The 14,104-nt window shown below is 31.5% G+C and overlaps 1 protein-coding gene across 1 annotated transcript in view; it reads right to left on the reverse strand.

Moving 5' to 3' along the window:
* LOC143195423 (putative multidrug resistance-associated protein lethal(2)03659) overlaps window positions 1-13,567 on the reverse strand; it is a 49,070-nt gene extending 35,503 nt beyond the window's left edge. The window contains exon 1 of the mRNA XM_076402512.1: window positions 13,360-13,567. Coding sequence (XP_076258627.1) covers window positions 13,360-13,436 — 77 coding nt within the window. The 5' untranslated portion in view covers window positions 13,437-13,567. The remainder of the gene's footprint in view (window positions 1-13,359) is intronic.
* Between the last annotated feature and the right edge of the window lie 537 nt (window positions 13,568-14,104).

Below are 14,104 nucleotides of genomic sequence, written 5' to 3' on the forward strand. Positions count from 1 at the left end.
GTCTTATTGAACCGATATTGACATTTTTTTTGCAAGCGCTACGTAAATAAGACCAAGATTCTATCTTGTGTTTACTTTTGAGTTTCTTTGTGTTATAGGAAATAATTCGTTGCTAATTTTAAAATAAGGCAAACCAATGGAAAATGTCTTAGCGTGTATTTTTAAAATGGATGTTTGTAGCATAACAGGTCATCAACTTTTCATTCGACGAAAATTTCTTTCCAGTTAGCATTCTTTTGAGATCTGAGAACAGGAAATAGTCGCCGGGGGCCAGATCTGGAGAACACGGTGGGTGACGAAGCAATTCGAAGCCAAATTCATGGATTTTCAACACGGTGCATTGTCTTGGTGAAGCAGCATTTTCTTTTAAATTTTAACGATGAATCTTAACACAAAACTTCGCTGAAAGAAACATGTAAAAAAGAAAAGGAAAGAAATGGAGTTAAAATATACGAAAATGTATTGGTTAATTAGAAGAAAATAACAACTGTACATAATAAAGTGCTATTATACAGGCGAGACGTATATGGACATACGGAATTCAATTATGGGGATCTTTCTCGAAAAATAATATAACTACTACAAGACTGACTACTTGCAGTGAGACCTTCAGATACCGACTGTTCAAGGGAATTGCAAGGAGACGTGAAGACAGGCTCCATTCCCATAATGGTTAATATCGAAGTAATAAAATTCTTGGATAACAGCAGGAGAGGACAGAAACTCAAACGAATCAAACTATTTGAGCCTCTGAATAATGTAATGATGTGCAATTAAAATAAAAACAGCAGTGTTTACACATAACATAAACATTATTACAACAGAAACTAAGATAGGGCTGATGGGTCCTACTAGTTATATGACTAGATTTAAGTTATTGCAAAGACAAATTGTAGGTTAGTCAGCAACGACTAGTAACAATAAAATAAATAAATTCAAAAAAATAATTTTTGCTTTTTTCTGGTGGACATCATGGCTAACTTCATTTAGGTCCAATGTCACCATATGTCATAATGTCTTATGGTGGTTTTTACATTCTAAACATTATTCCAGTTTACCAGAAAATATTTTCTGATAAAAGTATGTAAAAGAGTATGTCACCAGAGGTTATTCTAGTGGTATACCATGTGACTATAGTGTTTTTATAACTGGGGTTTCTATTTGGTTCAAAGAAGACAATACTTTCCATATTTTATTTTCAGCTCGGTTATTGTCTTATTAACATATTCTTTCCATTTAAATGCGACGTCTAATGTTATATTAAATATTTGGCTATACATTACTTCTAGTAAAACCATTTGAATTCAACACTGTTCGATTTTGTTAGTGGAAGTGATAGGAAGAGATTTGAGCTCATTAAAAGTTCTTCCACATCGATTGGCCAAGTCTCTTATGCTATCAATAGCTGGAGCTTCTAGGTTTGTGACCAACTAAGGTTGGAGTATCATCTTCGAATATAGATATTTTAAGAATGTTAAATATTAGAGCTCACGAATGACGATAATTATATCCACAATAAGTTGCATTAATATTTCCATAACGGTTAACCATATTGGAAACCTAACAGAAATCCGAAAGATCCTAAAAAATTATAGCCTCTACGGACATATCTAGAACATACTCCATTTACGATGTAAGATTGAAAAAAAATTAAATCACAACGAATAGTAAACTTTATGTTTAATATAATATTAGGTCATGTGTACAGGCCCATATTTTCAAACATTCGTGAGACGCATGGGCATCGAAAAGAAGCATACCTTAAACCCTTATTCTACTCGCTATTTCATCAGACCAAAGTAAATAGAACCATTTTTATTTGTAACATATTTAAAACTGACTTCATATCGAACGTTGCACTACCCGAGAGTTTTGCAACTGATAAAATATTTTAATTATCAACATGAAAAAAATACATTGAAATTTTTATCAAGGCATTAATGTGTTTGTTCCAAACGACACAATGAAACTTTGTTGTAAAATATCTTTATATATGGCCTATAAATTGGTTGCAAAAGATTTTTTTAATCTGAAAATTTATTGTAAAAATGGGTGCAATTTATTTGGTTCAAAGTATTGTGCATCGAAAGCCAGTACCTTTCCCCATCTTTCAAGCATTTTACAGATTCTATTATTTACATTTGTAGATTCTATTTTGAAAGAACGATGTATGTTTTATCCACGAATCGACAAATTTTTTGGTCTCCTCATAAGAAGTCAAGTGCTGCTCAGATAGATCGCGACTAATATATCGGAAAAAGTACTAATCGGAAGGAGCAAGTTCTGGACAATACGGTGGGAGGGGTAGGACTTCCTATTTTAATGTTTCCATGTGCGTTTTCACCAGTTTTGCCACATGTTGAGTGTTATCTAAATATATCTAAATAAATCTATATAAATATATATCTAAATTATCTATTTATTATTTATCTGAATTGATTGTACAGTCTTCAAAGTTAATCTTTTCCGAAAATTATACACTTATTCCAACGATTGATCCAGAGATGGGGATGATGCCAGTAATCAACAATCACAAAAAGTTGTATTTATTTAATAAAATAAGATTAATGATAAATCCATTTATTTATTAATTATTAAAATTCACTTATATTCATATTTAGGTCAGTACTATTTTGGTCGACAATTTAGTCGGCAAAATAAGGTCGCTTGTCTGGAAAACAGATCGGTTTATTGAAAAACGATATCATTCTTGACACCTTTCGGTAAAATATAGCCATATCTCAATACTCAATTGCCGATTTCAAACATATATCTATATGTTTTAAACAAGCCAAGGAGACAAACCGCATTGTATACTGAATGAACTTCAACATTATCTGGGTTTTTGATTGTTTGGTTCCTTTATATGTATGTTACTAGGTCATACACCGTATATATATTTTATAATTCATAATTAACACGCAAAATAAATAATTTTAATGTTATTACATTCGTATACTAACTGTTATGAAATCAAAAAGTGTGTTCATATAAATCCACAAGCTTTTTTCAAAGTATTTTTTGAAAATATTAAATACATTGGGATATTAAAGAAAAGATTATATTATTAAAGTATTTTCTTGAATAGACTTTTTATTACCACGAATTTCTGAGTGCCCGAAGTGATTATTTCTAAAACTTAAATTATTAACGAATTATAGGCCAAAAGCTCGCTACTCTTATGGATCTAGCAATCGAACAAATAATGGATATATATAAAATATATGGATATTATGTAGATTTATTGCTCTGAAAGTAAAAAGAATAGTCTGTCAAATATCTCAGTTTGTAGAAAATTATGGATATTTCAAAGGTTAATAATTTGACGACCAAAAAGGTCATTGCTCAGGCCACAATATGTAGATTTGTTGAAAAATGCCAAAGAAAAGAATATTGATAATTTTTACATTTGTTATTCTGACAACGTTTGTTTCGGCAATTTATTATTTTGACCAACAAAAAGGCCTTTGTAAAATATTTCGACATTGATATATAACATCGATATTTTTGTCATTATTTCTTCAGTGTAGACATTAATGGTTGAAATTAAGTGCCAAAGTACACTAAACATTAAAATTGAGGACCAATTTGAAAGGTTTATTAATATAATCAAGTGGTTTTTAATTAAATGGCGTTTTAATTAATTTTTTTGAAAAAGAATCGAAAAATATCGGCTTATTAAAATATGGATATATAGGTCAAAAATATCGGGCAAAAATTTATTTATATTAATTATCTATATTTGTTTCAAATTCCCTTCCAAGACCTCCTTTATACATTCTTCTACCGTTTCGAGGAAAAAAAACGAGGCTTTTTTTAAATTTTTTGACATTGTAGAATATTTGACGGCCAAGTTCGCTTTAATAGATTAAAACTGCACATAAAATCAGATTTTTTTGAATATAACATCTTCAATTAGATACTCATGAGTATACAAATAAATTAATTTGCATTAATACTTTTCATTTGTTCTTGGATCAATTTACAAGCAAGACGAGTTCGGGATAAATATATCAACACGTATTTCTCAATTTCTAACTGAATTAGAGTAATTTAAGCTAAAGCTTATGATATACAAGTACATGTGGTTTTTAAAATGTATTTTAGAGTCTCCTTTTTACCAACTAGGCTTTATCTGAACTGCCCCTAATGCTTTATTTGGGCTGCGAACCATCAATTTGGAAAGATCATCCCAGAATGTCTTCTGGTTACCTCTTACCCAGCCTAGTTACTGGCGTGACTGGGATTATCTTCCTTGTCGGATTTTGAACTCCTATCTAACGACAATCACAAATGTTGAACAGTCACAAACATACATTTACGACGATGCTCCAACAGTATTCCAACTAATTATCTGCTCGTTTTCCAGTAGATGGTTTGTATCTACGTTGCTTTGAGTAAATCCTTTCTTATTTTAGAGGGAATTCTTGAATATTTCCGTTGATCCATTGCTTACTTTGTTTAAGAATTTTGCTTTGGCAGCGTTGAATGACTAGTCGCTTTGATGGCTTACAGAAACAGCGTATATCCATTTGATCTTAGAACAGTTATGTAACTTTGAGGCTGATATGTTCAACGTTATATTAAAATAGCAATTAAAATTGCTAAGTTTTAATTTAATCGACTTGTTGAGGCAAGTTGTGAGGAGGTTTTGAATAATTAGTCATGCATTCATGCGTATGAATATCGATATAATACATTAGTTTGGTCTAACTTTATGTTAATCACTGAGGAGTCAAAGAAACGTTTAAATTTAAATTACTGGGGAAAAACAAAAACAATTCATCATCAATTCATGGAATTCCCAGCAAATGCACTGTTGTTTTCGATGCCGCAGAACTTCGACCCTTCCTCACGAAGTCTCGCCATCGCTAAAGATCGATAGCAGTCGTTCTAGTCTCGGTTACTGTGAACTTTCTTTTCTTCAAATCGTTTTTAAAGCTTATCGTTACGGCTTCCATTAAAAAGGTCGATGTCGCAACAAGTCTCCTACCGGAATTGCTTGTATACTTATGGGGAAGAAAACTAATTATAGCACATTTAATATACTGTCAATCAACGGATTATGTTGCAACGCGATTTTCGATTAAACCAATGGCTAATAAAACTTACCACTATAACAAGTCGCTTACATAACGATACGTTGATATTTAAACAGAAACCAGCACATTTCAACGTTTCAAGGTTTCACCGCTGTACGCCGTCAATAATTAAACAAATGCATGTTGATAGTTCGCAGAATTGTTTAATAAATTAAAGGTTACCTCAATTGTTCATCCAATATATACGCTAAGCGCGATGCTGGTACGAGTAAGAACCAATCACAGGTAAAAAAACTTAATGTTAATATTATTTTATTGTTACAAAGAAAACTAAAACTAAATAACATCATAGACTCTGCCCGCTGGGTAAACCTCAGTGGTCAAGGCAACAGGATGGTCCTCCTACTGCTGCGGTTGTCGCGGTTTAGAATCCTGCGGAGACATGGTTATAAATGTATGTTTGTGATCGTTTCTAATTGTAATTGTCTGTGGGCAATAGTGTGAAATCCTACACATCAGTAACCTCGCTGGGTAAGACCGGATGTCTTCTGGGATATTATCAAAGTTAGTAGATAGGCATAATCTCAAGACATGCGGTTCGTTAAGCAATAGGTGAAGTCACCAAAAACTACAACAGATACACGTGACTAAAATGCATAAACATACGTATAGATTGTATATTTTTATAAGCGCATTATTAATTTTGCAATTCTTTGGCAATCCACATTTTTATAGCTATGTATATGGATATCACCATATTAAATAAACAATGGATATTATTATATCAATATATGTATCATCAAAAGGAAATGGGTGGAAATTATTTTCGAGATATAAATACCAAATAGTTTAATTAAAATTTTCTAGTTTTAAATGTTACTAACTAGGATGATCGTAGAACTAAATCGATGATCGTTCTCATCATTATTCATACTTATTATTCTGATCATATTTTTACATCAGATAGGCACTTTTGGCTGTGTGGCTGATCTCCCCATATGCACAAGAATTATGCATGGTTCTCCTAGACTAACCCATTACATTACAAGCTAGGGATTGTCGTAGTGGATACTTTTTACCAACAGTCATAATAAGCCAAGGAAACAAACATACTTTGTTTGTAAAATAATTTTTCACATATTTCCAGCGATTTTTTCTAGTTTTGGATCTTTCCTAACTCATCTAAACGATACTTGGAGCCGAATTTTCATCCAATAAGCCTTGGAATTTTGTTCCTCGAACTTTTTTAGTCTTTCAGAACTTTTTTTTATCAATGATATCAAAATCAGTACTTCTAAATCATTGTATTCAAAACCGATAATTGGAATATGACGGAGCAGCACGACTATACATTTATAGCAGTGTTTTAATGACTCCGCCAGCAGATTTCTTCAAATTAAGCAAAACCGTTATTATATAAAAAAACATAACAATGATACTTCGTGTTTTCAGCAATATATGTTTCCGTTCAAAATATTTTGAACATGTATTTGTAAATGATCTTTTACAAGAATGAATGGCATGAACCTGTATCTTCGCCTTCGAAGTTGACGTTTAGTCATCCTAGAATGAGTTGGTATCAGTTCCTTGCATATTTTTACATCTTAAAACTTTACTACATTCGAACTGATAAACAATGAACAGAGATTATTAGCGTTTTCACCAAGATACTCAAAGAACTGTCGCTAAAATTAAAGAATCGAGATAAAAATTTACACCTGCAGATTTAGCTTTCTGTATTAAGAGGTAAGATATTATGCAGACTTTCAGAAAAAAAAACGGTACAGTGCAGTGAATGCATATTTAAATAGTAAGACCATTGGAATAAATGTTTTACGGCTGAAGCCCACCCTACAGAAATAAAAGTATAATTGAATTTATTCTGATTATATCCTAAACATAATAATGCAACTAACAATTTAAATTTAATTCCATAGTCTCGCTAAGTCGTTTGCAACTAATACAGTATCATTTTTTAATTTTTCAACATAATTGTTTATTAGAAATATCAACAACAAAAAGTAAAGATAATCCAGATGTTAATCACAATAAACAAAGCATAAATTCATAATATAATGTATTTTGTATTTCTCTTGTAGATCGGGTGAGATTTATTTCGATTTTATTTTAAGGTCAAATTCGAATAGCAAAATTTTCCCAGCTGTTATTCGACGAACTAAGGTACGATAGTATAATCTTTAATGTTTACAGGGGTAAACCTAAAAGTATATATCTAGATAACATCTCCGACAGAGATTGGTAACATTTTTTGAAAATTTTATTATGAGCTAAAATCGAAGATATTATTAAGTATTTTTGATTGCATAGCATTCTAGTCCAATTAAAATATTAGACGAGTTACATTATGCATTGATCCTTATTGGATAGTATAGTTTAAATTATAATATACTTACTATAATCAAAAGTAAAACTATAAATAGCTACTTAATCTACTGAATAAGTGGAAAAAACTATTGAGACTACAAATTATGGTTTTTCTCATCATACGGTCACTAGGGAAAATACTTGAAGGTTGTACATAAATTGTACTAATTTTTAGCATGTCCATATGATTTGAGATTCTGGATAGAGAGATCATGATCTTTCGCATGACATTATATTAACCAGAAAAAGTAAACATAGCATATATAGCGGCTATGGTAACACATCCTATTTAAGTGGCCTTTTTCATTGGCTAATTGGTGAATATATGAAGGTTTTTCAAGATGGTTTGTAGGCACTATGTTTTATAAACACCATCATTTTTGTTCACGTGTTATATTACAATAGCTGAAAAGTACCAGCGTGTGCAAAATAATATAAACTAACTGAAAAAAATACCTTTTGTTCCCCCACATTCATCCATCACATGTTTATGAGGGACCATAGCTTATCAGTAGCCAGTGCAGACATAGGTATACACAAAACGTACATTTAGAATCCCTTTCTAATTCCTTTTGAAGACATGTTGACTTTTGCAACTGCTTTACGTAAATTCAAATGTTCTGGAATCATTTTAAAATGTTATTCATCTTCATTCACAACATGTGTTGCTGTGGCCCTAATCATAAAAATTGAGGCTTGTAGAACAGAATCTGTTCATCTGGAGTGAGTGAGATGATCTGAAAGGTGGTTCGGGGTTTATACTGCAGATAATTATTTTATTATATTTTTTATTTCTCTATGTACTCTTGTTATATAATTAGAACATTTTATTTTTTAAGAATTTTCTAAAAGCAAAATGGTTGGAATGTATGTTCAAAGCCAAAAAAATTACATTTTCGTCATCCATGAACTTACAGCTTTATTTTATATACATATTATGTTGACAAAAACTAAATAAATTTTTGTCAAAGCCTTTTGTTTGGATAATTCTTAAACATCTACAGCATTCAATAGTTACTTAATTTCGGTATTAAATTAACCTAAATTTATTAAACTACTTCTGCATCAATAGATTTCTTCATAAGAATGTATCCGGAAATGGTGCTTTAACTGTTCAAAAAAAAATTAAATAGGTAAAAAATATATCCTTACAAAGTCGCTAATAATTTTACTTTACGTTATTGTTAATATTAAGGAAAGCAGATAATAATAATATCATTTAAAATTAGTTCAATATACGTATACAATAACATGTACATATTGCAAATGATTATATTGATATATTTACAAATATTTAAATAAATTATTATTAACTGCTTACTTTTTGAATCTCTATCGTACGTTTGAGCTTATATATAAAAAATACATACAATTGCTTGCTTCATACGCACAAAAATTAATTACAGTAAATAATTCCTCCGTTAATAACCAATTGTTGGTCGAGATCTATCTTGTGGCCTTGACTTATATCGTAATAAAAAAAATTGAAGTACTTTATATCGACACAGTAATCTCGTAATAGCTATTCGGATGAAACACATATTACATACACACGCGCACATACTTCAGAAATTTTGATATAAAGGTTAATTGGATCGGCCGCAAAAAAACTACAATTTTCTTAATTTAACTGAAAAAGATCGTCTGATGTCATAGAGAGAATGAGATAGCTTTTCCACTAATAAGTTATGGGTTTTTCCTCTGACTTAAATGCTTCGAGTCCTAATTTATTTGTGTATATAAAGAATCCTATATCGTTAAGTAGTATCGCTGTATTTCACAGTAATTATATAGTTAGTAGTTGCCATATTTTATCTCTTAAATATATTTTAATAAATGTACTTAGTTATTATCGAATATAGTTTCCTTTTTGGGTTTTTCAGTTGTGGGAGGAAATAAGTTATCTTGATGAAAAAGATTTTTCTTCTTTGAACCATATTTTCTCTGATGAATTCCTTCGTATATTTAATCCAAACAAGTATTTTTTGGAGGTATTACTCAAAAAAACTCATATAAAGTTCCTTTTGCATCGCTGAAGAAAGCCCAATTCATGGATTTTTTCATCGTTTTCACTGACTTGTGACACTGATGCATTGTCTTGGTGTAGCAGCACTTTCTTTTTCTTCAAATGCGGTCGTTTTTCGGCGATCTCGTCCTTTAAACAGTCCAATAACGCTATTTAGTAGTCGCTGTGGATGATCCTTCCTTTTTCAAGGTAGTCAATGAAAATTATTCCATGCGAATCTCAAAATACAGACGCTATAACCGTACCAGCTGACTGTTGCGTTTTCCTACGATTTGGAGCAGGTTCATCGTGTGCAGTTCACTCGGATGACTGTCGATTGGACTTCGGAGTGAAGTGATGAAGCCATGTTTCATCCATTGTCACATATCGACGCAAAAACTAGGGTTTATTATTCTTGATCATCTTCAAACACTGCTCCCAATCATCAACTTGTAGTTGTTTTTGGTCAAAAGTGAGCTCGCGGGGCACCTACCTTGCACAGAGCTTTCTCAAACCCAAATATTCGTGAATGATATTATGTACACGTTCACTTGATATCTTTGGAGTGTCTGCTATTTCATTCAATTTCAATTTATGGCAATTCAAAATCATTTTGTGGATTTTTTAAATGTTTTGGTTAGTAACAATCTCTTTTCAATCCAACATACCAATGGTTGCTTTTCCTGGGGCAGTCTCCGGAAACTCGGCATCAAGCCAAGTTTTAGCTTCAACGGTATTTTTTCCCTTCAAAACGCAATATTTTATCAACACGCGAAATTGCTTTTTATCCATTTTTTTCACAATAACAAAAGTTGCTTCACCCAAAATACTATAATTCATATACTAGTGATCCAACAGCTCTCAAATTTATACATGCATCTTTTGAGGCTTAGGGCTAACTAAAAAAATATATGGATTTAGCGCCATCTATGTGTCAGGTCGGGAACTTCACAATTGACGTGTTATGTTATTGCTGCTTCATAAGAGTTTCGTGTGTTTTTAGCTAATTGCTCATTATTTCATTTCTCCAGGTAACCTTCAGACAAAATAACGAGACCGATATTGACTACGCAATGGCGCGATAAAAAAAAATTTCTTATTAAGCATGTATTTGAATAAAATTTTAAATGAAAAATATGGAAAAACAAAATCAGATTTGTTTCTGCTGTTTTGCCATTGTGTTCTACACCACTAAAACCACTAAGACAAGCAGACTGATACGCATCGATTTTACTTGCTGATTATTTATACTGTAGATATTTCTACTAGTATTGGCCGAGGGAAACGTAAAGAAAACTAAACAGACTGCAGCCAAAAACGATGACGTAAACCGATTTGTCGTCGCCATATACTCAGTACCGTGTGCCAAACTACGTCACGGACACAGACAATTCGTGTTCTGACTTTGAAATTGCTTAAGTTTAAGGATGATTTTTAACCTCGAACGACACCCTAAAAATATATTAGAGGCGTGTCTTATTTTTTACAGATTATTTTCCTTCCACCTTAAAATAAGTTTTAAAATAGGAATATTGTCGTGGTTTTTTTGCTGTTTTGAAAGGTTCTGAGGCAAGGTCTGAATACTTAAATACCAGATTGTATGATTGCAATTGGTTAATAGCACATTCACGTTAGACTGAACAGTTTTTTAAATAGATTTTTTTAAATATATTTTGAATAGGGTAGAAAGTCTAAAGATGAGGAACTGCTAACTTCACTGGGTGAAGACTCAACAAGAGTCATAATACAAACAAGTGTGTCCAATAGAAAAAATATAAAAACAATGGGCCATTTGGATTCAACAGGCAGTAACAAAGAAAGATTTTTTGGAAAATTACGACTGTTGATGAGTAGCGTATATTTATGAGAATCCCAACTGTAGATAGGTTTTGGAAAACCAAGGACATTGATGTCTAAACAGGATATCAACACCTAATATTTAAGTATGTATTTGGTGAGACATTAAAGTGATATTTCATCACAAACTCCTGGCATATGGTCATACAGTAGCTGCAAAACGTTGCAGCCAACAACTGAATAAACCAAATGGGAAATTTGATCGGAAATGGTAATTTATTGGACAAGAAAGGCAGGTACAGCTTGAACTTCTACATCTCAACATTATGTTCCTTGCGTGGTTTAGAACATGAAGTAAGGATCAATGATGTATGTATAATCGACGATGTATGTGTCTGATGATTGTCTATTTTAACCAAAAGTGAAATAATCTTAAATACTCCATAAAGTCTAGCTTCCGGATAACCAGTTTTGGGAATGCATAAATTGTTTAATATGTTCTGGCGTCAACTTTTCGAAAATTTATCGGAATAATTAATATACTTTTATCGGACACAAAAAGTTCTTCACCTTTCATGAAATGGCAGTTGACGTAGTTGAAAGTTCAAACATAAGTTTCACATACTTTTTGTAAATGTATTGTTATATGAAGTTTATGCTTGAACATGCTTAACTGACTCACTCAACTAAAAATTCCTTGATACTTTTAGACCCAGGGACAGGAAATATCACACGGAATGACACGGAACTAATCTCGCGATTACTATGCTTCAACAATCATATTTGCTCTTAAATTTTTTCACGAATCTGAATGTTTTAAACACAAAACTTCTTACTCAACTAATGACTCAATAATTAAAATCCAAATTTAACTAAATTTAACATAATTTAAAACAAATAATGCTCCAATTTAGAATGGTATCTGAGTACGTCGCTATCGACAAAAAAACATTAAATAATACATTCAATATACTTTTTGCACAGAATATTTAACGCTAAATACGATTAAAATAAATCAGCATATATAAGTTATGGAATTATTTTCAAACAGATAACGAGTACATATTAGCATTTTGCATTATGTACAAACGTGTATAAACATTAATTATTGTACCATCAATAAATTGAGTTGATTATAAATTAAGCATTTAAGTTAGTGTTAATATTGTTATAATAATAAGTGATATACATAAGTAAATGCTAACGCAAAATTGTTATTACTATAATTATATTACTTTAATTTTGAGACAATAAAAATATTGAGTTTATATATATTTTTTTAATAATTAAAATAATAGAATTTTCAATATCTAATTTGAAATTATATAATACATCAGCTCAAGATTTCTTTTTTTTTTGTAAGAATAACCAAATTTTAGAATGACCAGATTAATCTAATTTAAAAAATTTTAATTCGTAACAAATTACGTGAATAATGTTGACCATATTCCTTAATAATCGAACAAAAACCGATGCGATTAAAATTGTTTACAAATCAATGATCCCAAGCGGTCTTCTAATTATTCTTCGGGAAAACCCAATTTAATTAAATAAGCGAGCTAATAGCTCCGATAGACTTTCCAGGGTACTCTTTTTTTCATTTATATTGAAACTATAGTCCATTTTTAACAACTAACATAAACGTTTTTTCGTATATTTAGGTTCATTTCCTTGAACTTATTGAACAATCTATCGTACAAAGCAAAGAGGGTTAAATGTACGTAAATATTAATAAAAAATATGTTTTATCCAATATAAATGTAATTGAAATATTACATGAATTCAAAGAAGTAGGGCAGACACATATATGCTGCATTATATGTTTGATATTTGATTAATTAATATAAATTAGTTGGGATTAATGAAAAATTTAAAATGAATAAAAACATTGTTTTCTAAATTAATTAAACGAATGCTTTAAAGAATATATATTTGCGGAATATTGCACAATATAAGCAACGATTGTTGAGAACTGCCCTACCTCAATGAAGTACGTCTTGACCCAGTTAAACCATATCGACTATCTACTTTTTCATGTACGAACTCGAGGAACATTTGTTGTCCGATGGAAAACCAGACTGACCTCAAAGGACTACACCGATTCGAATCCTTATTTATCTAACTACTTACATGAACATCAGCTCTGACAGGGGATTGACGTTTTGACATGGGTTAGAACGTTTGGGACATTTGCCGGTATAATCCATCGCGGAAGGTATGCCGGACTTTCGATCACAGCGTGGAGGACTGAAGAGATTGCGAGAAATAAGGGGATTGATCGTCCTTAGCGTCGGCGAAACCTACACGCGACCGCCTCAAACAACTGGAGGCCACTGACTGCTATTTTTCGAACGAAATCAGCTGGTACACGGAACGTCAAAATTATGTGGGGAGTGCTTTAGCCAAAGCTCAACAAATCGATGCGCCGTTACCGGGTATTTACTAAAAGTAATTATGTTCGTTCAGTGTATATAACTTACTAAATTGATAGAACTAAAAGCACACTCTTTTAAAGAATTCTAAACTATTTTATTTTATTGGAGAGAAAGTAGTCTAATTTTTTTCTAATATAAATAGAATTAGAATGCTAGATCGCTTATAATAACCAGATACGTTGTTAGCCACGCGATATAACAACTCCCTTCTGAAGAATGAACCAAAAGATCAATTATAAAAATAAGTATTTATAATCAAAAGCAGCTTTTGTGCCACTTTTTGTAGTATACAGTATTCTTCACCAATTCCATTCACATTTTTGCTCTTATAGCTGTGATAGGGCCACTTCTCTTTTGCAAAAAAAAACAGACATGAATGTATTTACACAGCGTACTTCCGATATTCGTTCAGTATATATAACTTACAAGATTGATAAGGA

This window comes from Rhynchophorus ferrugineus, unplaced genomic scaffold, assembly GCF_030347505.1.
Source record: "Rhynchophorus ferrugineus isolate W39M unplaced genomic scaffold, kcgeb_rfMv2 rfM4, whole genome shotgun sequence".
NCBI classification, from domain to species: Eukaryota; Metazoa; Arthropoda; class Insecta; order Coleoptera; family Curculionidae; genus Rhynchophorus; species Rhynchophorus ferrugineus.